The sequence below is a fragment of the Gymnoscopelus microlampas genome, assembly GCF_963454915.1.
Source record: "Gymnoscopelus microlampas genome assembly, chromosome: 7".
Classification (NCBI taxonomy): Eukaryota; Metazoa; Chordata; class Actinopteri; order Myctophiformes; family Myctophidae; genus Gymnoscopelus; species Gymnoscopelus microlampas.
Window position 1 is genome coordinate 11,093,412 of NC_139944.1, and position 27,500 is coordinate 11,120,911.

The window sequence follows — 27,500 nt, forward strand, 5'->3', positions numbered from 1 at the left end:
CACACACGGTCCTACACAGACCGTGTGTGTGTGCGTCTGTCCGTCCATCCGTATGTTTGAGCACGGCCTCAACAGCTGCATGCAACACAAAGATGCAACCACAACCAGTTACACTAATTAACTCATCACAGGCACCACTCTCTTCACAGGCACCACTCTCTTCACACTGGGTATGATTTTTATAAAATGTTTAGATAATAGAAAAGGGGGGGGGGGGGGTTAAATAGGACTGGTGGGTAATCTTCTCTGGAAAAGAGTGACCTAAAATGCCTAAAAACTTTACAACATGGGGGTATAACAGTAAATATTAGATGTACTATCTTCGATCCATGGCTGTAAAAGTTTTTCTTTGCATTTACTGCAGTATTTCATCACATTTGTGTGTGTTTGTGTATCTGTACACACGTGTGGGGGTGTGTAACACCCTCTCTGAATGCACACGTCGGCTTAACAACAGCTGTGACAGTGAAATGAAGGTTGTGGTTTATTGTTGAAGGTCTGAGGGGAGAGGGAGCTGCTCTAGTTTCTACACTCTGATGAGAGGACTTCAGAGAGAAGTTAGCGCTGACATTATTTATTCATTCATTTGAGGTTGCGGTACTGCTTGGAACAAATGTGCTACCCAAGTGCCTTAACCACTCGAACCCCAGCATCCACGTTCTGGGGGGACATTCACTAAAAAAAGAGTGCACCAAGTATAGTTGCAACTCAGGCCCATTTTACTAGAGGGTTTTAACCCATTAAGACCTGAGGCCGATTCTAAAAATGTTTTCTAAATCCTAACAGTTTAAAAAAAATATATATACATTTCTTTTCCCCAATATAAAAGAAATAGCAGATCTACAAGCTCGTAGCGCGGCACTCTGTGCCGCGCTACGAGCTTGAATATCTGCTATTTTTGAATAGCCAAAGAAATCTAAAATGACACTGTCAGAAACTGCAAGGTTCATTTCCCCTCCACTCCACAAGGAGACACCACAATGGGATTCAGACTGGTACCTGTGGTGGTGACCTCACTTCCTCCCACTATAAAAGCAGGACTGGATTCCCATTTCCCCCCTTGTCCTTTGTTCCAAACACATGCAGCCGGCCTGTGTTTGCCATGTGCTGCTGATGTACCACTGATGTTTGCCATGCGTCTGTTAAACATGGTATAATGTAAGTTCCAGTGTTTTTACTTCTAGTGATGTGGATTATATGATTATATTTAAGAGTTGATGAACTTGAGTTATTTGGATATTTAGATGTTTAATATTATGTAAATACTAGTAAATTAAATTCTTGGCTTATTATTATTATTATTATTTTTATTTTGATGATATACCTTAATATATAACATGATTTAAAGGCCATATTTATGTTTGATGTTTTATCTGACATAATATTATAATTTGTTTCTTTGTGTCTTTGTTTAGAACCATGGCATCATCATGAAACCCAATGTCAACCCTATTCATCATTATCCGGCTAAAAATAAACTGGATATTTGATTGCAACTTTGTTTCCTGGTGGTTTGTGGCTCCAGTATGAACTTTAAATCCTAACAGACACAGATGCGTTCCCGCCCGGTCTTAATGGGTTAAGTGGTTAAAGGGATAGTTCACCCCCAAAATGACATTTTTGCTATCGATTAGTCACAATCAAATTATTGGCTTAGGAATGCGACAAAAACTAAAAAGATATCCATGAATTCAAGTCTCCATGGGGTGACTAATCGATAGGAAAAGATTATTATTTTTTGGGTGAACTATCCCTTTAAACTGTGCTCATGACATGGTTGGGGCAGATGGCCACCCACCCTAGAGCCTGTGTCTGACTGACGTTTCTTCCAATTAAGGGGGAGTTTTTGTGGGTCAATGTGGGCTCTCTATACTCTATATGTAAAGTGTCTTGAGACTGTTGTCATTTGCCAGTTTTGGCACTATAATAAAATTGAATTGAAAATAGCTAGATTGTAGATTGTCTATTTTCAGCAAAGAGATATAGTTTAGAGCGAAGAAAAAGAGAGTGTACAGTTGCAACTCAGATCCATTTAACTACTACAGTAAGTCTAGAGGGATTCCGTGGATAAACAAATGTGCCCTCCAAGTTCCTTTAGAGCCCTCCAGTTAACTTCACAAAAAATTCCAGACTTTTACTTGTAACAGAGTATTTCTACATTGCAGTATTGATACTTTTACTGAAGTAAAAAATAAATGTGTACTTTTTCCACTACTGGAGCTGCTTGCCCCAAGACAAGTTCCTCTGCCTTGTTTTTCATAAATGAATGCCCTACTTTGTTGTGTGTCACACAAACTAGCCAACATAGCCAATCAACAAGCTCACACCGTGTTGCGGTGTGACGTGTTGTGAGCTTGTACATCTGCTCTTTAAAAAAAACAAGGCAGTGAAGTTTTTAAGTCTGTCTGTGGGTAAGTCTGCCTGTCTGTGGGTATTGAACCAATTGAAAAGTATAAATTATAACTACATTGGATCCATAAAAAAGGAACCTGTTCCTTTTTTATTACAGTACATTTCCTGAGGGGGGAAGGGGTTATTATTGTGTGTGAGACAGACAGGAGGTTAGGGAACAACACAGGCGTGTATTATGTTCAATAATTCATTAGTTGGGGAATACATTCTGCTATAAAGTCTTGTCATAAGTCGTTAGGTCCGCTGGAAGACTGACAGACAGTCTGCCCTTGAGACAGCTAAAGCAACACAGCAACAGACACACACGCGCGCGCGCACGGCAGACGCTCACACACTTACACACATCATACACAGACGTGACTGCGCACAGGCAGACACACGCACACGCACACGCACACGCACACGCACACACACATACACACATTGTACACGAGAGCGCTGAAGCACACGGGATTCCCACACGCCTACGCCAAAGACAGATCTTGCCTTGCCCGTTGGTGTGACACACAAAGTTTGACAGCAGCTGGTTTTCAAACGTCAAACTTTCAGACAGTTTGTCTCTAACGGGGTTACGCGTTCCCCCTGCGGGTACGTTGCGGTACTACAGGGGGTAAGGGAGAGAATTTTCAAAATAATTTAATCGGTAAAAAACTAAAACTAATCCAAGAAATTCCATGAATTATTATTGAAATAGCCGATCTACAACACAACACGTCATGACGTGTGGTGAGCTTGTAGATCGGCTATTTTCACTAGTTTGTGTCACGGTCCGCTCCTCGGGCCGTGGACTTTGACTGTATTTCTCAGTCCTTGGACCTTTGCTGCCCTTATAAGGTCATAGACTTATTAGGACTGTTCTGTGGTGTCGTTCCATTTGTATGTTCTGTTATTCTGAAGTAATGTTGCAGTCCTTGTTTCCGTGTTTGGTTTTGCTTTACAATCTTGTACCTTATTTTGTAGTCTTGTTTCCTGTTGTGCTTAGTCACTGTTACCTGTCTTGTCTCGCCTCCCTGTAATTATTGTAACCCTAGTCACCTGTGTTGTGTTTGCCTGTTAGCCTATCCCAGTGTTGATTGTCCAGTTGTGTTCACCTGTGTCTAGTTAGTCCTTGTGTATTTATACCTCCCTGTTCCCAGTGTTTGGTTGCTAGTTCATTGTTGAACTGTTACGTGTGATCCTGTCTTGAGTCCAGCACTTATACTTTGTATCCCTGTCTTTTGAGTTATTAAACCGCTAATCTAATCTATTCTGCCTCCGTCTCTCCTGCACTTGGGTCCTACACTCCGTCCTGACTCAAACCGTGACAGTTTGGGTCCCAGGCTTTTTTTCCTTTTTTGGGTCTCGAGCTAAAACATTTAAGAACCACTGCTCTAGATCGTGCCGCTGACAAGCCCAACAATTATAGAATGAATTCATGATATAAAATGAATATGCAGCAGTTTGTAACGAAACGCTTCCCTGAAGACATAAAGCCTTCGGTAGACGTTCTGACAGTCATTATCATCCCCACTTTGACAACCACTGCGCATAGAGCATTGGTTCTCAAAGTGGGGTCCGGGGACCCCCGGGGGTCCTTGGAGGAGTACCAGGGGGTCCAGAGCAAAAGTAGTTAACATAGCATCACAATCATTTTAACCACTTTAACCTTCTATACGTTGGCTATTCAAAAATAGCAGATATACAAGCTCATAGGGCGGCACTCGGTGCCGCACTATGAGCTTGCAGATCTGCTATTTTTCAAAAACTCTTGAACATTAGTGACCATTTTTACCATAATCTTTGCATCTGGGGGTCCCTGACGCAACATATTTTCAGATGGGGGTCCGCGGCCAAATATTTATCAATTTGGGGGTTGACTTGAAAAAAAAAAAAAGTTTGAGAACCACTGGCCTAGTGGGTGGGTGGACGGTGGACATCAAAAAACATCCGGACTTGCAAGGCGCGTCGTTGCTCCGATCCGCAGCAAACTTATAGGGGTCTGCCATGAGAATAGTCACACTAGGGGCCACATGTGGCCCCCAAGCGTCAACAGGCACACCATTGCTCCAATCCGCACCAAACGTGGCACAAACACTGTTCAGGGACCATGACAATAGTCACACCAAAAACACCCAAACTGCACACATATTGGGCACTCACTACAGCAGTGTCACAGCTACCACTTCAAACAGCCATAACTCGGTGACCATTGCTCTGATCAGCGCAATAGGATTCAGAAACTAAAACAATCTAGTAATCTAAATCTGCCAGTAACCAGTAACGGAAGCTTTCAAATAATTTGCCTCTGAGGCAATTTAAAGTATCGATACTCAAAAGTAGAAGCACCTCAAAATTGTATTTGAGGTACAGTGCTTGTACTCAGTTCCTTTCCACCCCTGGCATTACATAACAAGTGAACACACACATAAGGGAACAGAGAGCAGTGCTGCAGTCTGTTTCGCACACAAAGGAAAACATGCCCACTTTCATCTATTGAAATACAGCTTCAAGCTATGTCCGTGCGTGCGTGCGTGTGCTTGTGTGTGTGCGCGCGCGCTCACTTGTTTTACTATACTTGTGAGGGCCAAGTATAGGGTATTTGGGGTTGGAGCTATGCCTGATTTATACTTGGGTGCCGCGCAAGCTTGTCTGCTCACAAGCAGACAAGCTTGTGAGCTTGTAGATCTGCTGTTCTCGGCTTTAGGGTATAGGGTTAAAAGCGGTAAAAAAGGCATACATGAAACCACTGTCCTAAAATGTAGATGTCCTCACGAATATGGTAATACAAATATATGCGTGCGTGCGTGTGTGTGCATAAGAGACACTGCTCTGTGGTATATCTGCAGACACATACAAAATCCCTTCTTTTTACAGCAAATCCCCTCAGTCTCACGCCTTCTCTTAATTCCCTGATCCTACATCAACCTATTCCTCACCTTTACACACACACACACACACACACACACACACACACACACACACACAATCCTCTTTTCCCCTTCCTGTTATCTCTCTCACACCTCTTCTCACCATTTATCGCTCGTTCTATGGCTTCCTTTTTACCTCCTTCTCTGCCTTTCTTGGTCACGCACGCACGCACGCACACACACACGCGCACACACACACACACACACACACACACACACACACACACACACGCGCACACACACACACACACACACACACACACACACACACACACACACACACACACACACACACACACACACACACACACACACACACACACACACACACTCAGACACACACACACACACACACACACACACACAGTGACTGCTCAGAAGTCCGCCATCCCACTACTCCGACTACGTGGCTTCCGCGTGCGGTTAGGGTTAGGGTTAGGGTTAAGGTTAGTGATAGGGTTAGTAATGTCGGAACAATTACATGTCGGAACAATGACATGTAACCACACACACATGCAAATAACAATAATCAGGGTGGAGAGATAAGACAGGTAACAGGTACAAGGGCAGGAAGACGCGCCAGAATGATACTACAAAACTAGAGAAAGTGCTCCTCGGAGCACAGGTCTCCGCCAGGTCAGGTACGTTATTGTGGCCTCCTGGTGGCGCTATAATAGGCCAATGTGAAAAGGGTGCCATTTATTCTTAGGTCGTTCACGGCAATCGGACACTGCACTCATGATTTGAGGCATTTTGTTCCAAAAATGTGTTTTGCTAAATTAGACCTGCTGGTGGCGCTATAACAGACCAAAAAGGGTGGCATTTCTTCTGTGGCCTAGTGGGAATGTGTTTGTGAAATTTCACGGAAATCGCAAGCTGCGTTCATGATTTGAGGCATTTTGTTCAAAACGGACCAATCCTGCAAATTTTGGAAGCAAACCATAGCCAATGAGGATGGAATATTGGAAATCGGACAGATCCGTGTTGATCACATGACTATAGAGATACTGTGTACCGATTTGCGTGACGTTTGGATAAAATCTGTAGGAGTAATGTAAAAAAAATGGGTTTTGCACAAATCGGTCTCCAGGCTCATGTGAAATATTTGAGGCAGAGGTTCTGAATTGGCATCCAGGGAGTGTGTGTGCACAGTTTCGCAGCGAGCAGGCCAACGGTGCCAGAGATTAGCTGCTAACACACGGACAGGACACACACACGGACACACGGACACACGGACACACGGACACACACACGGACGGACGGAGGGTAAAACATACTCTCTCGCCAGCCTTGGGCCTGGCGGAGACAATAAGAGGCATAAGAAACACCTGGGGAATCAACAAACCACCAGAATACAAGACTACTACACTGCCAGAACATACAGAGAGAGCTACAGAAACATGACGTAACACCTAAATTAAACCTAGACTAATAGATGTCCAAGGCTGAAGATGCAAATGTCCGAGGTTTGAAGAGCATGAGAAAAGGGGAAGAGGAGCAGACTGTAACAGCTGAGTACTTTGTCCACCATAACTGACATGACACTAGGATTGGATTATTTATGAGGTTGAGCCGTAGGGAAAAAAGGTAGTTTGACCGTTGGCAGATTTTTGGGTACGATGTCTGATTTTAGAGAAACCTAGCCCACTGATTAACCATGCTTTGTCTCATATTTGATCAAAAAGTGCAACTTTTTCTGATCAATTGAACGGATTTAGATTTGAATATAACTGACACATACAGTAGGTAAAAGAGAAAGAATCGTGTTGTTGGTAATAATACTTTGTGCGTGCGTGTCTGTAAGTGATGGCCTTTTGCACACAGATTGTTAACCTCAGCTGGGGTCGGTGTCTGCATGGTTGCTATAGAAACAACATGCAATGTCACTGAACTATGAATGCAAAGCATCCTGCGACAAAACCTTGTCTGTCTGTCTGCCCGCCCGCCCGTCCGTCCGTCCATCCGTCTGTCCGTCTGTCCGTCCGTCCGTCCTCCCACCCGCCTGTCTGTCCGTCTGTCTGTCTGCACTTTAAGTCAATTACCTCACCCATCCCTCCCTCCATCCCTCCCTCCATCCCTTCCTCCCTCACACCCTCACTCACTCACTCACTCACTCACTCACTCACTCAACTGAAAGCCGAACTCTAAAAAATATGGGTCCATTGGCTAATTGTGAACATGTTTGAATAGGGCTTAAGTGATGAAGTTCATTCAATGCTTTTCTATTCTTTCAATGAGCCATTCACAGCAGTAAGCCCCCCCACATAATCAGTCACCTATTCACTAACAGTAGAGATTCTCACAGCGGCACAGACCAGCTGTTTCTGAGTACATAATGAACCTGTACATCAAGAGTGGAGGTGTTTATGAATATGCGCATTGCATTTAAACCTGTACATCTACAGGACACATTATTGTGGCCGCCATGTGTCAGCGCCCGATGCAGCACGCCCGGAATCAGTCATGGGTGTGTTTTGGGCATTACATTAATTAATTAAATAAATCAGAGTGACCTTTAACAACGAGCTGCACCTGGCATGAGGCTCAATCCTGTTTAACCCATTAAAACCTTTAAGGCCGATTCTACAAATGTCTTATACATCAGTAGTTCTCAAACGTTTTCGTGTCAAGGACCCCCAGAAGAGAGTAAAAAAAAGAGAGAGAGAGAGAGAGAGAGAGAGAGAGAGAGAGACAGAGAAAGAGAGAGCTAAAATCTAAAATGACACAGAAGCTTTCCTGGCTTTAAGTGGTGGAGATCAGAAGACGCACTTTCTCTAGCGAGGAAACCAATGTCCCCGTACATGAAGTGGGAGCACAAGAGCTTAAAATCTATGGGAGCAACATTAATAATGTGATGTAACTGTAATATCAGGAGACGTGGGGGAAACAAAAGCTCTCAAATGGAAACGAGAGGAGTACAAACACAGTGCATGGCCGTTACTGTGGTCAGAATCATTGTAGCCTAATGTCTCATGTCCAACAGACATCTGTGATATCTTGACCCCGGCCACCAACTGTTCATACCCCTACAACGACGGTGGCCAGGCAAGGAGGCCTTCCGTAGTATCAAGGGCAAGACCACCAGGTTTATGAACAGCTTCCACCTGGCTACCGCCAGACTGTTGAACAAGGCCTGAACACCGCCTGTCATCAGGCTGGTCTTGGACTTTACTTTTCCTTGTGAATCTAACGTGGATTTTACCTGTGAAAGTTACAGCCCTTTGTGGACTATGTGGTTGAACCTGACAATGCATTGATTGTTACGGCTCAGTCCTCCTCACCTTCACATTCACGGCCCCTCCCCCTCACTGACTACTCCATGGCTCAACCCAGCACACCTACTCTCCCTCAGCAATCTCCGCACCTGTCTTCCATTCCACAATCAACTGCTGCCACTACAAGAGCCCAGTCTGCACTGCACTCCATGCCAGATCTTAACCAGTCTACGGTTGGTAAACTAGAGCTAGCCAAACTAAGAATCCCAGTGCTATAGAACTAGCCAGTTAAAATTCACGCAGTTGCTGTGCATTGTCCTCTCTCTTTTGAATTGTTACTAATCCTGCCTCTCCTCTCCTCTCCAGTCTTCCGGATCCCCAGCTGAGCTGTGCTAACCACGGAGCTACCAAACCACACCACCTCCACTCACTCCACTAACTTTCCACCAAAACTGTGAATAAATACGCCCACGGGCTTCACCTAAAACTACGTCTCCTCTTTGCTGTGCGCTTGGGTCACTCACACACACCAGCCATAACACTGATACTCTGTTTGCACTTTATCTCATATGCAATGCTGCTTTGTGGACCTACTGAAGTGCTACCACCTCTCTGCCTATGCACCTTATGTCTAACCTCATGTACATAATTGGTAGCTGGATTATGCTGTGTATATGTGTATATATCTCAGATTTCTGCCTATTTATGGCATGTTTCTATTTACAGTTTGATTTCTTTTATCTTTGCTCTCCCTGTCCTTCTCTTCCTGAAAAACAACAAAAACGAATATATACCCAATTCTTTACACCTGTAAACCAATTGAGTTGATTCAGATTCTTGACATTAATATCAGAATCAGAATAAGCTTTATTGTCACATCACAGGTTTACAGATGTAAAACAGTGGGTGAAATTCGTTTTTGTGCAAGCTCCATGTTTTTTTGTTATTTCCATAAAAAAAATAACTGAAAAGATAAAGGCGCGTGAGCACAGCAGCAGATGTATACTGTAAGAGTGTACTGTACGTGATATGCTATGGAGGTTAGTTAAGGTGCGAACAACACAGAAAACGCACGCACATACACAGAAAACGCACACACACACACACACACACACACACACACACACACACACACACACACACACACACACACACACACACACACACTCTACCTATCTCCTGCGGAGCTAGAGTGTGTGTGTTTGTGTGATTGGTGTCATTATAGTGCCATTATAGTGTGGCAGAAGACTTAATTAGCTATTGTCCTCCTCAACACGTTATCATTGACACACACACGCACACAAACTCCACTTCCTGTGTTCTATTCTTTTGCTGTTCTCATACACTTACAGAAAGCCGGTCAGCCTCGACTACACGTGCACACACGCGCACGCACACACACACACACACACACACACACACACACACACACACACACACACACACACACACACACACACACACACACACACACACACACACACACAATTACAATCTTACATGAAGACTTGCACACGTATACTTACATGCAAACACACACACCAGTCACACACACACACACGGCACAGCAAACACGCAGGCACACACACACACACACACACACACACACACACACACACACACACACACACACACACACACACACACACACACACACACACACGTTTTGTAGGGTGTAATTAGGATTGCTATGGACTGTTGTGTTTAATTGCAGCCTGAATGAATCCAGAACAGAAGAGAACACACTCCCTCTCTGCTCTCATCTACTCATGTGTGTGTGTTGCTTCCCAACCTGTGGGACGGGCCCCACTGGTGGGCTGTCAGGATATTGCAAGTGGTTCCCCAAAATAATTTGCAACACATTACGATTTTGTTGATAATAATTGAATAGCTATATTCATTGTAAATTATTGTAATAAGAACTTAAAGTATGTTCCAAGCTGGAATACAATGAATTGATTGATCGTTAACATAAGCTTGCTCTGAAAATGCAAGCGGCCCACCCATCTCACCACTTCACGTCACTTCACTTCAGCCATGTGGCTGCCTTGTTAAGTGGGTAGATGGGTGGGCCATGAAATGCTTTTGATATTTTCAAGTAGGTGATCTAGAAATGCTTGAGGACCACTGCTCTAGTCTCATAGGGTTGCAACAGTGCACACAAATTAGTGTATTTCTTCTATATAATTAGTGATTTTAGGGCGGTGTAACCGCCCCTATATGTGAGGTTTGGACATCGACATTCGCTGCACCGTGATTGGCCACCATTGTACGCCCCTAACCCCTACACATTCAATGCAAATCTATACCTTTCTTTAAGTGAGCTTCCATCACTGTGATGACCACTAGCTGTAATATGATTGGCTGACTTTATTGGCTGATTCTATTCAGGACTGTGATTGGCTAGTGAAACACATGACACATGTGCATAGCCCTATAAATAGGACTATGCACTTAAAAAAACACATTTATGTTTTTTTACGTGCATCACCCATTGTGGACCAACCATTGTACACCCCTAACCCCTACACATTCAATGCAAATCTATACTTTTCTTTAAGTGAGCTTCCATCACTGTGATGACCACTAGCTGTAATATGATTGGCTGACTTTATTGGCTGACTCTATTCAGTACTGTGAGCTAGGAAAACGCATGATGAAATTAATAACTATAAATAGCACCACACACTTCAGAAATATTACTTTTCTTTAAGTGAACTTCCATCACTGTCATGACCACTGTGATGACCACACACCGCCCACTTCACTCTGGGTGTGATTTTTTATATAAAATTTAATATAATATTTCACTGGTATATTTTTCACACTATATTACACCCTATTTGCATCTGTTAATGTCTGCCCCCAACACAACATTACGTACATAGGCACCGGAAATGTATCAGGAAAGTATTTGTTCATGTATTTTAAAGTTACCGCTTCTGACAACTTGTTGCATTGCAAAATATCATCCGGCGCTAGGACCCTGCAGCATTCCTTTTTGAGAGGAAGGTTCAATAGAGATAAACGCTGTAATGATCGAGAGGCATCGCCAAAAAAAATGACACGGTATGACTTAAAAAATATTATTCAAAAAGGTAATCATCTTGCTACCATAATTGGCGGCCACACTCATGGAGTGTACACGAGTGTATGTGCTCAATGGCCAAGCAGACACATGGCCCAACTAACTCCACATTTTCCCCCAAAATTCCTCAATATTCTGCCTGTAAAACCAGCTGCTTCGCATCCCATCACTGTACTTGCAGGATGTACAATTAATATCAAACGCATTATGCTCCAATACTTATGCAAATCACTTCGCCAACACAAAATTCACGTCCGGGTGTTTCTTTTCACCAGCCAATCACCTTTCACGTTGCCACGTCCGTTGCCACGTCGCGCTGACGTACGCTAAACAAGCGCTGCCGTGCGCACAATGCAAACGAGCCCAAAGGCGCGCAAAAATAAGCCGACCATTGCTTAGACACAAAGTCAGACCTGGCAACGCAGCCTACGCCAATCATGTGTGAGAGATCTACAAGCTATGGGGCAGAGACGCCACCGTATCTTAGCAACAACTACAGCGCTCACTCTCATTGGTCGTGTCACGCTAAGAGCAGTCTCCAGACAATGGCATCGCAGACAGCTTGCTGTTACTGCTGTAGCCATCACAGGCAGTTGCAGCACGACGGACAGGGCGCTGTGATAGCTGCCATGTCGCTAACGCTAACGTGGTTGTCATGCCTGCAGCGGCTGTGCAATCACTTTGTCAACAATGCACGTTCGTGTGGTGAATGTCAATATTGCTGCTCAGTTCGTCCATTGTAGATGGTGTATGTTTGTGTGTGTCTTCTGGAGAACTATGTAGCTCCACAGCAACTACAGTAACTAACGTAATGGCAGGACCGCCCCGTGCAACGCATGTTAGGCTGCATTATGGTCATGTAGTAATTTCAGATAATTTCGCTCCGATTAGAGCAGTGCTTATCAACCCTTTCACGCCCCCCCCCCCCCCCCCCCCCAAATACACGTACTTGATCTGGGACCCCCCCATTCTGTTTGACTCCGTTCCACAAGTAAATATTGTGAAAATAGCCGATCTACAAGCTCGAAACGCCTCACGTTGAGAGGCTTTGTAAGCTTGTAGATCGGCTATTTTCTACATGATTGCCTCTTTCTTACATTCTTTGCCAATGTGGCCCATGTTTTCATAGTATAGTTTGTTGACTACTTCTGTTGCAGAAATGGCCATTTCCTTTACTTTCGTTTTTTTATTGTCTCCGCCAGGCCGAAAGGCATGGCGCAAGACTATGTTTCACCCCCTGTCCGTCCGTCTGTGATAGCTAATCTCTCACATCGTTGACTTGATCGCAGCAAAATAACAGCCCGATGTGGAGAGTCAGTGAGAGCTGGATAAACGAGGTAAAATGTGTCAAAAGGAGTCTGTACGGCTGTCGATAAATGAACACATGACGTCGGTGGGAGAGGAGATATTGTGTCTTTTGGACAAACAGCAGCGTGGTGCTGATGTTTGTTGTGTGAAGCAGCTTAATGTCAGAGTGTTTGTGTTGGAGCGCCTCAGTGCGGCTGCAGAGTTCATGTGCAACCTCTTCCAGAGAGACACAGAGACACTAGAAACTCTGCTGGGGAAAAAAAACACTGCTGGGCATTGACTTTCATATGGACATTGATCTACACACTGCAGGTATATCTGCTACACACACAACATCAAACTACACACTGCAGGTATGATGCAGCGTTTGCATTACAGCCAGCATGCCAGCGTAGTTCCCATATGGTTTCAAGGTGGGCTAAACCATATGGACCCCATGTCAGCAATGTCAGCGGCATCCACTTCAGTCCCAACTGCGATGCCCATGCAGGCTATAAGTAGCTTCTACCTGGCCCTTAGGTGGGCCCCAACTAGCCATGTTTATGTGGGACCAAGGCGGGTCCTAACTGGGTTTGCCCATGCAGGCTTTAACTGGTTTCTACCTGGGCCCTACCTGGGTGTACCCTAACCAACCACAGTGCAGTGCCCATCGCTCCAATTGTTGTGACGTCAGGGCTCTCAATACTGCACATTGGTGGAGGAGGAGGGGCCGCAGGGCGACCGCACACATCGCTGAACCAATGGTAGCCCACGGATGTTTCCTCTGGGGATTTACAATCTGCCCCTCTATGCCACATATCATCCGCACTACAGGGTCTTCACTGACCGAGCCACGGCCCCACTGACCCTCATGACGCTACGCCACTTATATGAGTTGCCAAGTGGCCGCGGGCGCAACGTGGGCGTGGCCGCGCGCTAGACGCGAGCCCCCGCGTAGCGGGGGCGAGCTTCTAGTTACAATAATCACTAACAAAATAATGGATAGTTCCAGCCTTAGTCTCATCTTCTAAATAAGTGGTTCTCAAAGTTACAGACCTGTAACTCAGGTCGGGATACCAATTTGATTGGATACCAAAATCTCACACAGGATACAGAATAAACCAGTAGAATCGGAAGTGATGACACAAAGAAATGAGCAGACAAAATTGGAACTGGAACACTATAAAAAATGAAGCTGATAAACAGGTACTCTCTCCTGATTTGCTGGAATTTTGCAATACCTGAAATTGTATTGTCTGTTTATTAAAGAGGTGGAGAGATAGACCCCTGTTATTGAACAAACACTTGTTGGTCAGATGTTACCTAGCTATAATGTCAAGTTCTTATGTTATCTGGTACCGTAAGGCTTCTATCTCTGCAAGATTACATTAACCAACCAACAGCTGGCCAGGTGTGTCCCTGGGTTTGAACTGGTCTAGCAACATGACAGTGTTTGGATTCAACTAGAATGAGGAGGTTACTGAGATTAATGTTTAGACCTGGGAAGAAAAATCAACACTTTTCCCCAAATGGTCTCCCTGTCAGCTTTCCTACTGTCTATCTCACCTACACTGTCTCTCTCTCAGCTCTCCCACTGTCTGTCTGTCTGTCTGTCTGTCTGTCTGTCTGTCTGTCTGTCTGTCTGTCTGTCTGTCTGTCTGTCTCTCCTACACTGTCTCCCTCTCAGCTCTCCTACCGTATGTCTCTTCTAAACTGTCTCTCTCTCAGCTCTCCCACAGTCTGTCTGTCTGTCTGTCTGTCTGTCTGTCTGTCTGTCTGTCTGTCTGTCTGTCTGTCTGTCCGTCTCTCCTACACTGTCTCTCTCTCTCAGCTCTCCTACTGTCTGTCTGTCTGTGTCTCCTGCATTGTCTCCCTAGCTCTTCTACTGTCTATCTCTCCTAAACTGTCTGTCTCCCTGTCAGCTCTCCTACTGTCTATCTCTCCTACACTGTCTGTCTCCCTGTCAGCTCTCCTACTGTCTATGTCTCCTACACTGTCTGTCTCTCAGCACTCCTACTGTCTGTCTCTCCAACATTGTTTCCCTCTCAGCTCTCCAACTGTCTATCTCTCCTACACTGTCTCCCTCTCAGCTCTCCTACCGTATGTCTCTTCTAAACTGTCTCCCTCTCAGCTTTCCTATCATCTGTCTCTCCTAAACTGTCTCGCTCTCAGCTTTCCTACTGTCTGTTTAAAGACACTAAAACACGGCAGGCCATTCAGAAGCACTTAAAGGTTTGCGCATTCACAGCTCTGTTTTCCTGCAACAGCTTAAATTAAACTGTGTAGACACACACACACACACCCACACACACACACACACACACACACACGTGCGCTCTACTCACCGACACAGCTCGCCCCCACATCTCTTCTCAGGCCACAGAACATGACAGAAGACATGGAATATCCTCTCACATCCACACACGGAGAGAGAGTGGAGGAGAGGAGAGGGGAATGTTTTCCGCTGAGCGCTCAGGGAAGAGATGATGAGACACGACTAGCACTCACACACACACACCATGCATACCACCCCCAGAGAGAGAGAGAGAGAGAGAGAGAGAGAGAGAGAGAGAGAGAGAGAGAGAGAGAGAGAGAGAGAGAGAGAGAGAGAGAGAGAGAGAGAGAGAGAGAGAGAACTGTACACCACCCCCTGAGAGAGAGAGACAAAGAGAGAGGGGGGAGTGTGTGTGTATGTGAGAGAAAGAGAGGGAGGGAGGGTCTGAGGGATATGAAGAGAGGAGAGGAGGAATGTAGACAGGTTGTCTGGAACAACTCAGTTCTCTACCTCCATTCATTCCTTTACACTCTCTCTCTCTCTCTCTCTCTCTCTCTCTCTTACTTTTTTGGCATGAGTAACATACATTAACACGGCCAAAGCAAGTGTGAATTAAAAAAACAAACAAAAACAAACAAGATGGTGTCCAGTATAGTGCCGTGGCTTCCATGTGTAAAGTTTCACCCCGATGATGAGAGACCATCACCTCCACACCTGTTGAAAAATGCTCTTTCATCACAGTGCAATAACGTGGGCCAAGTAAGATTTCTACAGTGTGATTTCTGCTACTCTTTTCCTAATCCCCGTGCATAACTAGGGGTTTGGAGTGAGAATCAATAGGCTCTATGCATATTGCTGATATTGTGCATGTTGACTCACTGGGAAGACTCTGCTACACCAGTGGGTCTCAAAGTGAGGTCCAGGGACCCTCATGGTTCCTTGAGGGTGTTCCAAATGGCCCCTTGTGGCTGTGAAACTCTGAGAGTGTACTAATGGAACCAAATGGACCTGTATGGGGGTCCTTGAAATAAAATAAAAAGTTTAAGAACCACTTTGCTATACTAAATGGAATACAGCCTTAATTAGTATAATTGGTAACACCTGTAAAGCAAGTAAGGAAGATCGAAGCACGACCTCTTTCCAATATGGCTGCTGCATAAAGCCAATTCTATCATGCAATCGATTCCGGAAATCAATAAGCTTTTGGACTATCAATTATCTTATTGATATTTAGAGGGACCTACATGATGGCATCTCAAGAGACTAGAGTCATGTCCTTTAAATCAAAGAACTGACACAAACTTCTCTTGAATTGCCAAACGGGAAAAACAAGGACCACAAATTGAATGGCTTGCATGCGCATATCGCGTCAATGTTGCACATCAGTTGAAGTCAATGCTCTACCTTAAAGGACAACTTTGTTTTTTTACAACCAAGGTTTATGTTTTAGATTGTAATTAAAGTAAATAAAAGATGAGTGTTAACATTTTTAAATTTACTGCTTTCTATAGTTTTAGCAATTTTCGCAATCTTTTTTACAGTGGGCGGGGGCATTCTGTCCGGTGGCTAAATATGTATTTTTTTTTACACAATAACCCGGTGTTTTCTTTATTATTATTTACAGTAGCTCTTCTAGCCCCCAATAACTCACATCTGGCCATCAAAGACCACAGGACCTTTTTTATTGTGTAAAAAAGGCATATTTAGCCACCGGACAGAATGCCCCCGCCCACTGTAAAAAATATCGCGAATCGTGACAGCACGTTTAATAAACGTCGCATTTTCATATACGCTGCTGTCTTGTTAAACCCAGCTGCGGGTGAATATTATCCAACCCTTCACCACGGTTAACGCTACGTTCATGTTTACAGCATTAAAGTAGGGGTTCTCAATCTTTTCAGGCCATGACCAGGGACGTGCTGGGCCCCTAATTCAGCCTGGGAATCTCAGATAGAGAGTCATCTGAGAAAAGACAAACTCACTAGGCACCAACTGTATACTCTGCTACAAGTAGAAGTCCCATATTCAATATGTACTTCAGCAAAAGTACAAAAGTATCGGCATCGAAATGTACTTAAAGTACCAAAAGTAAAAGTACTCATGGTCCAGAATGTCCCATTTCACAAGTTCAAAATCTTTTGAAAATAGCTGATCTACAAGCTCATAATGTGTTGCAATAATTCTAGTGGAGTAAAAGTACAATATTTACCTCTGAAATGTAGCAGAGTAGAAGTAAAAGTATAAAATTAGATAGAATTGGAAATACTCAAGTAGAAGTACAGTACTTGAGTAAATGTACTGTTTCTTTCCACCACTGCTGCCATGTGACCTCAGACAAAACTATAAACCACAACAATGCAGCAATATATAATGCACGCGTGTAAATGAGGACAAACTCTGCGTCTGTGTTCAAACGCACGTAAAGTCCTTCTTCTCTGCTGCCACCCAGAGCTTATGACAGGGACGCCTCCCTCCTCCGCAGGAAATGTGACACTGATCAGCCTAGTAGTGTGCAAGATTAGCCGCGAGGACACACACACACACACACACACACACACACACACACACACACACACACACACACACACACACACACACACACACACACACAGTCAGGTTTTAAGCTTCTTCCATTTGACCATTTGATTTGTGCGTGCGTGCGTGCGTGCGTGTCTGTGCGTGTGTATGTGTGTGCATGCGAGCGTGCGTGTGTGAGTGCATGTGTGCGTGCGCACAATTTATCCCTAAATCCCCTGCTTGTGTTCTCTAACGTGAACGCTGATTCATCAAACATCACTTTTTAACACTTGAACTGTCTGTGAGAGACAGATGGTAAGAAAGCAGAGGGAGACTGTAGGAGAGACAGATAGTAGGAAAGCAGAGAGACAGACAGTGTAGGAGAGACAGACAGTAGGAAAGCTGAGAGGGAGACAATTCTCTCGCCCATCTTCATTTTTATCCTCCCCCTTCATCTCTCTCTCTCTCTCTCTCTCTTGTTCCGTCTCTCTGCCATATAAGGCAGCAGCCTCTCTCACACACACGCACGCACATACGCACACGTACACCTATAGCAGAAAGTAGCTAAGCGCCAAATCTTATTTGATATACAGAACAGAGGCCACCCCTTTACTGCACACCCTCTATAACCAGTGCTGGGTACGTACAGTACATCCATTATTCCATACTTCTACTCCACTGCATCCCAGAGGCAAATACTGTACTTTAATTACACAAATTATGAATCATTTTTTATTATTATTTTAGAACATTTCATTTCATTATCTACACAAGTTCCTTTTCACAATGTGACACATTGTGAACTTGTGGTTCTGCTATTTTCAAATAGCCAAAACCTAACCTATAAAATAGGGCTTCAAACCCCTGTAGTCTAAGAGAACTGGACTTGAGTTACAACTGTTGACCACTTTTCCCGTCTCGCCAAAAATAACCGATGTACAAGCTCACTATGTGTCAAAATGCAACGCATTGTGTTCCCCCCAGAATTTGGATGCTGGAGTGGTTAAGTAATGATTAATAATTGGTCAATAGCATGATGATTGTGAAATGGGCATTCTGCATACTGAGTACTTGTACTGTTGCTATATACTTTGAGTATGCATAGTATTCAGACACAGCATTGCAGAGTATAGTGAACTGCAGCGTGTTGTCATGTACCCCACAATGTCAGCTGAATGCTAGATGGAAACACAGAAAAAGTGATTATTATGAAATGGTCTCTGTCGGGTAGAAACCTCATTATGTCCAAAACTGTTACTTTCCAGGATAAAAATTCTAAAATAGCAAAAGTAGCAGATCGACAGGCTACTTTTGCTACTTTTGTGTGACGTTGCGAAAAAAAAAACACTAAAAGTTAGAATATGGAGATAAGAGGTTTCTGCCTGACAGCAACAATTTAATAGCTACTACTACAGTACTGGTATTATAATTAGTTTGTAATGTCTCTTCCTCTTGTGTGCAAGGAGATTAACTGACAGGAAACCAGAGCACAGTGTGTGTGGGCCACTATGGGCGTGCGCGCTCGCCTGTCTTCCTGGGTGTCCCATGTTTTGTAAACACCAGGCCAGTGCCATATCGTTGCTGTCGGGCAGAAACCTCCTATCTCCGTATTCAAACTTTTTGTGTTTTTTTCGCGTAAATTAGCGCCCTACGTGGTCACAGGCCTACTACAGCGTCACACAAAAGCGCCGAAAAGGCGCTTGAAAAACCCAAGTATGCCTGAAGAAGGTCCATGACCGAAAGCTTGCATTCTATATAAAAAAAATAATGGCACATGTCCGCTTTTAACTGCTTTTTTGATGGATTGTCAAAAACGCTGAGAACTGTAGTTCCGCGTTGCTAAACGCGGAAGCCCCGAAAAGTCACCATGTGCCTTATTCCCCACCCCCCCCCCCCCCCCCCCCTCCCTTCACGTCACATGTTGACGTTTGGTCACTAAGTCACAATATGCCTTTTGAGGAGTGAGACAGTGTTGGCTGCATCCCTGCATGTTTCTGGGATGTCTGCACAGTTTTTAATCGCTTTCTTACGTAACGATCCCACACTCCCACTGACAGTGGCATCTGCATAAAGTGCCTAGTCGCCTCTGTCGGGTGGAAACCTTGTATGTCCAAAGCTGTTAATATTCGGGAAATGGAAAAAAATGACCTGTTTTCCTACATGTGTCTGCTTGGCTGGTTTTCATAAAATACACCTCTGCCTTCTATCTGTGGACCTGCTTTCACTTTCTATTAAGGCTCTCTCTCTCTCTCTCTCTCTCTCTCTCTCTCTCTCCCCCCCAGTGGATTTAAAGTGCAAATGAAGACACTCTGAGGATTATGGGTAAGTACTTTGAAGTGGCAAATGATGTTGGTCTCCTGTGGTTTGAAAGAAAACACACACACACACACACACACACACACACACACACACACACACACACACACACACACACACACACACACACACACACACACACACACACACACACACACACACACACACACATGCGTGCACACACACAAGTGTGTGTGTGCGTGTGTAGAGTTAAAATGATTAAGTGGTGGTGGTTAAGTGTTATATTCCCTGTGTAGCTCAAACGTTACAGCACAACCTAGTAATAAACAAAGAGCTTGATCCAAGAATCTTATAGAAAGCCCTGTAGTTGTGAAGTGTTTTGTGACATCATCACATACACACTCGAAGCCTGACACCTAGTTAATCTCTTTCTGATGTGCACTTTCTCTGTTACATGCAGCCCTATCATGAACATTCCAACAGTTGCTGTAATGCTTACTGCAGGGGTCTTCAACGTTTTCAGGCCAAGGACCCCCTGGCTGAAAGAGAGATGAAGCAAGGACCCCCTACTCTATATTGTATAAAATTGTGTTTCAGATTAAAGCTTTTTTTTTAAACTTAGTGTACTTAGTCTGCTCTTTTTTCCCTCTACACCTATAGCCTCTTTCCCAAAAATAGCCGATCTACAAGCTCTCAACGTTGAGAGCTTGTAGATCTGCTATTTTTGGCTAATGTTGCCCTCAGAAAAGGAATTCTAAGGTTCAAGTGGTTAATGTAAAAAAAATGAAATCCTATCACACAAAGATTTGGCCCAGAGATATACCACACAAACACAGACAGATAGACACTGAGACGGAAACAAAAAAGAAAGAAAGAAAGAAAGAAAGAAAGAAAGAAAGAAAGAAAGAAAGAAAGAGAGAAAGAAAGAAAGAAAGAAAGAAAGAAAGATGGATGGATGGATGGATGTACACATGTACAGTTGTACACCTTTGCTTAATTTGCCTCTAAATGCTCTTGTCTTCTCTCCATCTGTTCCTCTCATTTCTGTTCTGTTCTTTTTATCAAAACATGTTGATACATTCCACCCCCATCTCTCTCTCTCTCTCTCTCTCTCTCTCTCTCTCTCTCTCTCTCTCTCTCTCTCTCTCTCTCTCTCTCTCTCTCTCCACTCTCCTAAACACCCCCCCACACTCCTCTGTTGCCTCTCTTTTCTTTCTCTCTTCCTCATCTTTCTTTACCTCGACAATCCTTTCTTCTGTCACTTTCTTTCATGTGCGTTGTACTGTGTGTGTTGACATAATGAGGCCAACCAAGGCATCGCTCTTCCTTTGTTATGTATATACACATATATATACACACAGACAGACAGACAGACAGACAGACAGACAGACAGACAATTACGGACGGAAGGACGGACGGAGAAATATGTGAAAGAGTGGGCACGTCAAATTTACTGAAGCAAGTGGTGACACACAGGATCAACTTGAACGCAGACTGCTGCATCGTGCACCATACATAATGCTAATTTTAGACCATGTTGTACGGCTTAATTGCTTAATTGGTTTATGTATGTTTTGTAATAATATAAGTATGCAAAGTAAAACGTTTTGAAAATAACTGCAGAGGAGTAAAAAGTACAACATAGGCCTCAGATTTAGTGGAGCAGAAGTAGAAAGTATTGAAAAATGGAAAATAAAAGTAAAACTAGGCTACCTAAAATGTATGCTTGAGTACAGTACTTGAGTAAAATATACTTAGTTCTTTTCCAACGCTGTCTAAAAGTGGGTTAAAATTCTATCTAGACCAGTGGGATCCAGGGACCCTCAGGGCGGACCCTTACAGTTCTGAAACTGAGAGTGTACAAATGGTCCTTGAAATGAAAAACGTTGAGAACCTGTGTGATCTAGACACAGTGTTCTACATGGAGGGTCCCTGCAGCAGCAGAAGACCCTAGTGTCTTCATTACATGGGGCCCCAGGGCCAAACTCCAAGATTCTCAAAAGATAAAAGAAACACTTGTGGAAAAAGTTGCAACCGTTTAAAAAAAAAAAAAACCCAAACTCTGCTGTAGTTACCATGGCGATGACCTCTATACTTCCCATTAAAATGAAATTAAACCATGACTCATCTCATCGCTCTCCTGATTTACATTTTCACCCTTATTTTAATTCTTACTGTTAACAATACTGAAATATGACTGAGAGAGAGAGAGAGAGAGAGAGAGAGAGAGAGGGGGGGGGGGGTAGATAGAGACAGATAGGGAGACAGAGTGTAGCTGCCATCATGATTAAAGTTCATATTATTATAAATAAGTGAATAAGTTAAGAATTCATAATGTTTTTGTTTGGTCAATTCATGTGTGGATTGTTCTCTTTGCTTGTGCTGTGTACTTGAGTTCCTGTGATGTCTAGGGTCACAGTGACCTGGCAGCTGAGTCAGTCAATCAAGCAATCAGCAAGGGTGGTTTAGATTTTGGTTAATCACCAGAGCAGGGGCAGAGTCAGTCATTCTGTTCTGAGCACTAGAGCTGGCAACATGCAACAAACAGAGGATGTCGAGTGTGATGCTGTTTAAAGAGAGAAAAGAGAGTATAAGTTAAAGAGTTTAAAGAAGACATTTATGTTAAAGAAGAGCTGTTTAAGTTAAGATAAAAGAAGAAGACCTCAAGATTGTTTCCCCCATATAATTTGATGCGGCCAATGAGGTAATCATTGTTGCCAGAGTATTTGTTTGTATGGTTTTGTATGTTTGAGAAAATGTGATACCAATTTAATGTATTCTGTATATATGTTTATTTATTCAGTTCTCACGGCATTTAATAAATGTCTGTAAAAGAAAAGAAAACCTTGTGATCGTATCTGTCAACCGGAGGGAAGCTACACAGAGAGAGAGAAAGACTGAGAGGAAGAGAGAGAGAGATTTTTTTTTAATGTTTATTAAAAATGTTTAACAAAACCAATGTATCCAAATGATCTATTGATAAAATGCCCAAATGTATATCATACTGTATAACTTGCAAACATCTACACATCTGATTAAAAACAAATTGTCCATAATGGTCATCCCTGGGAGTGAGATTAGAGAGCCCTTCCAAGAGCTCTAATTGACATTGTCCATCACAGTTCTCTGCTCCAAAAGAGGTCAGTATAAAAGCTGATAGTGTGTCTCCTCACCTCAACAGGGTCTCGTATACGTAACCCTGTCATGTGACATCCTGAGACAGGACATCTGCCTCCCTTTTGCTTTCTTCTTCTCCAAGTTGAAGAAGAAGGAGCTTGGAGCATCCATGTCTTTATGTGAAACATACCAAGCTCTCTCCATCATGTTTTTTTCATTCATTGTTTAATGTCTTATCATCAGCTTCTACTGGGGTGTAATCCGTTATTCAATGTCTCTTATTTCAGTTTCCAGTTTTTGGACTCCCTGATGTCCAGTGTTGTGTAGGATGGGCATTGTTGCCCAAAAAAAATAGAAGAGCTTTTTCCTATACTTCCCACCACATGCTCAATGATTCAGTCAGTCAGTCAGTCAGTCAGTCAGTCAGTCAGTTAAGGGTATGCGGTTACCCTAACTCAGAGATTAGACGCCTCTGCCCTGCACAGTCTGATAGAAAGCACAAAGCCTTAATAACAGAAATAGTCTGCCTCATCCAGGCAGTTGGCCAATAGTCACTTAGAGTGACAGTTGGGACAAACGCAGTCAGTGGGGCAAACGCAGTCCGCACCAAAAATATTTACGATTCTGTCCCTATCGGTACATAACTCGGACGGCGCTGATTCGACTAGCAGACCATCGGCTGGTCGTCGCGGGCACTCGGGCACGACTCCTCAGCCTCAAGGTCTGCTGAGTCGGTGCGCCTCCGTCATGGTCCAAAACTATACTTTATCGGCTTTATAATTATAAATTATAGTGTAAACATATCTTTAAATGGAATTAAGAAATAGTTTTAATCCGAGGGTATGCGGTTACCTTAACTCAGAGATTAGACGCCTCTACCCTGCACAGTCTGAGAGAAATAACAAAACCTTAATAACAGAAATAGTCTAGATAAGCTTAATTAATTGCAAAACATGACACCCCTTATTCAAAACAGATGGCGAATGCATTCTTCTCTTTATAGGACCTACACAGGTAATACAATTACCTGTGAGACCTTTATGAATTGAACCTCACAGTCAGCAGTCAGTCAGTCAGTCAGTCAGTCAGTCAGTCAGTCAGTCAATACAATATCAGATGTGCCTTCGGTTTAGACGGGAACTGTGTTATCGGGGGTTGAAAATGCAACAAAGTGAAACCCCCTTACAGAGTGAAAATCTTTGAAAACACTCCACCTCGCGTCTCCATGTAAATGCGCAACACGGGGGAATCCGCAAAACGTGTGATGTCATGGCTCACGTCGTCTCCGTGTATGCTATTATATTAGTGCAGAGCCATAGAACCTGCACGCTGCATTGGCGTAAACAAACTGTGATATGAAGCAGAACGGAAGTGGTTCTACGCATGCGTAGCGAGTCACACTGCCACCTAGCCACCTGGCATCCACACTACAGCGTTTTCAATCGCTGTTGCGTCTTCTGCGTAACAGCGATTGCGTTTTCTATTCTGATCGTTGCCGTGTAAACGTGGCCTTAGTCTATGTTTTACTGATTCATATCAAATGAAGGCATTGTAGAATTGCTTTTAATGACCAAAATACAAAAAAACTACTACTACTACTAAGTACTTTTTTTTTTACTTAAGTAAAAGTATCAATACCACAATGTTATTTCAAGTACAGGTAAAAGTATGAGATGTAGTGGAGTAGAAGTAAAAGCATTGAAAATTGGAAATACTCAAGTAAAGTTTAAAAAAAAGAACTTTCCAAAATACAGTAGGCCTCATCACTGTGACTTTCCTGCAACAAATAACATACCAATTTGCTTCTGTTCTACTACCTCTGCTATTAATGGCCTCTTACACAGTGGAGGAAGAAAAAAAACAGCAGTAGACACAAGCTTAACCAAACCCTCTAGTCTTCGTAAGTAACCTGAGTTACAGCAGTACTTGGACCACTTTTCTCTGTCTACACCAAATCTCTTTGCCAAAAATAGCCGATCTACAAGCACACAACGCGTCGCAATGTGACACGTTGTGAGCAATAACCAACAGTAACGAGAAGAGACAATGATGCTGTCGCCTGTAATGTCGACTTTTGTTCTTTTTAACTGCTCACTCTCAGAGTTACAGAACTGTAAGGGTCCATTTTGTTCCCAAGTATTAATCATTTAGCATAGGACCCCCTGGAACCCCCTCAAGGACCCCCTAGGGTCCCCGTACGCCACGTTGAGATCAACTGTAGAATGTGTTGTTGTTGAAATATGGAGATGCATGAAATAAACAAGGAGATGCAAATCAAAACAAAACTACTTGAAACATAGCAGACATCAAAGCGCTCGCTCTCTCTCTCTCTCTCTCTCTCTCTCTCTCTCTCTCTCTCTCTCTCTCTCTCATACCTTCTGTGTCTCCTCCACTCCTCCATCTCTCTGATAAATCCATGCACTAATAAAGTACTAATTAACCTCAAGAGGCCTGATCAAACACAACACATCTGCACTGCAGAGAGACGGACAGACAGACAGACAGACAGACAGACAGACAGACAGACAGACAGACAGACAGACAGACAGAGAGGGGTTTCTCAACGCAGCTGCATAGAAAAAAAAATAACTTGAACATTTGGGGGTTTGCCAGTTCAGAGACGACAAACGTGTTTTATACTGCCTCAAAACTCACTTCAGAATGTCAGAAGAAGAAAAACTAACCACAGTGCCAGTTGTAAGTACCTGTACCTCTCCTTCAATCTTCAAAAAATGTAATATAACAGATCGTGGTTAAAAAGTGTCAGATCTGTCACTTTTTCTATGCTTTTTGAATCTCGCTGCTGACTACCCCATACTACACAAAAAAATGAAAAACTACAACTAACACTAAAACTAATAAAAATGAAAACAAAACCTAAGCCTGTTAAAAAACTAAAACTAGACTATAGTAAACCCACATAAAAAAACAAATTAAGTAAAAAGTAAAAATTCAAACCTACAATAACAATAATGGTGTGTGTAGTGAGACGTGTCTGCGCTCTAATGATGCAGCATCATGGATTGCATTTTTTTTTGTATATTTTGTTTTTAGCGGACTGTTTTTCATTTGTTTGTTTTTCTTTTCTTTGTTTGCTGTTGTTGGTCATGGCTGCCAGTTTCCACCTGATGTCGTGTGAGAGTTCCCACTGCTCCAGACCATACTGAATAACTGCTAGCTGCATATCGTCTTCAGACTAGGACTGATGTCCTGTACAGAAGATGTAGAGGTCATTGGGTGGGTTGTAACCAGAGTTAAGAACCACTCCAGAGTTTCTTACTATCGCCAAAGGAGAGATGGACGCTATTATAAGCTTGGGTTTAGTGGGACGTAATCCTACTGATAATTTCTCAGTCATATCCGTATATGGATATGTATATACGCTTGTACATTTCAAACGTCAATTTCTGTTCATTTTCGATACACATTAAGTACAGTGACACCCTCAATACTGTGCACCTGTGTGTATATATATATATATATATATATATATATATATATATATATATATATATATATATATATATACACATTATATATATATAATGTATATATACAACACATTTCTCGCTGAAGTTCTTGCCACCACTAGGTGGCAGCGCCTTGTCCCCAAATGCCTCCGTTTCCTTCCAGTGTGCCGCTGTGCCGGAGAACGCCATGCACACTTCAAAGTGTTCAGAGCTCCCCAAACCAATGAATAAATGAAAAAGGCACAGCACAGATTTTGAGAGACAGAGTGAGGAAGTGAGAGAGAGAGAGAGAGAGAGAGAGAGAGAGAGAGAGAGAGAGAGAGAAACGGCACACACTGCTTGAATGACGCCTTTACATAATATGCACATGAATAGTGAGAGGAGCATAATCCTCACTGTCAGGTGGAAACCTTGTACTGTTAGTCCGAATCTGTTACTTTTCAGGAAATGGAAACTGAACCTGTGTTCCCGTGGATCCATGTGCTATTATTTATTCACAATCTCTTATTAATACTTTTCATTGGTTCAATATGTATTACACTTCACTTTACACTTAACAACTTTCACTTTAAAATGAAATGTTATCGTCAAATCTGATCCAAGTAAAAAAAAACTACAGCCATACAGTCTACAAGCTCACGTTTCACAAAGCGACTCGTTGTAAGCTTGTAGATCAGCTGTTTTTGCTACTTTTGTGTACACACTATAGTATGATAAAGAATGGCATCAATACAAAATAGATAAAAAATGGAGATACAAGGTTTCTGCCCGGCAGCAGTGATATGCAGCCCAAACTACCTGCAACAATTGCCTTCAAAATCAATAGACGCACAGTGAGGAACAGCCCTTCAAATGCTTCATAAGCAAATAAAGGCTAGTGGTATTCCTAATGTTTCAACTGTACAAGACTTTGAGCAACATTAAATGTATGGAAGC

General features: G+C 43.1%; 1 protein-coding gene across 3 annotated transcripts in view; it reads right to left on the bottom strand.

The window, feature by feature from the left end:
• Positions 1-27,500, bottom strand: part of grip2b (glutamate receptor interacting protein 2b) — a gene marked incomplete at its 3' end in the record, with an annotated part of 181,412 nt that overhangs the window by 39,865 nt on the left and 114,047 nt on the right. For 2 of the 3 annotated variants that reach the window (XM_084063478.1, XM_084063477.1), the window contains exon 1: positions 15,254-15,317. The exons of the other annotated variant lie outside the window; for it this stretch is intronic. In XM_084063478.1, the coding sequence (XP_083919604.1) occupies positions 15,254-15,308 (55 nt within the window). In that variant the 5' untranslated portion in view covers positions 15,309-15,317. Of the gene's footprint in view, positions 1-15,253; positions 15,318-27,500 lie in introns of those variants that run through there. 3 annotated transcript variants of the gene reach the window in all.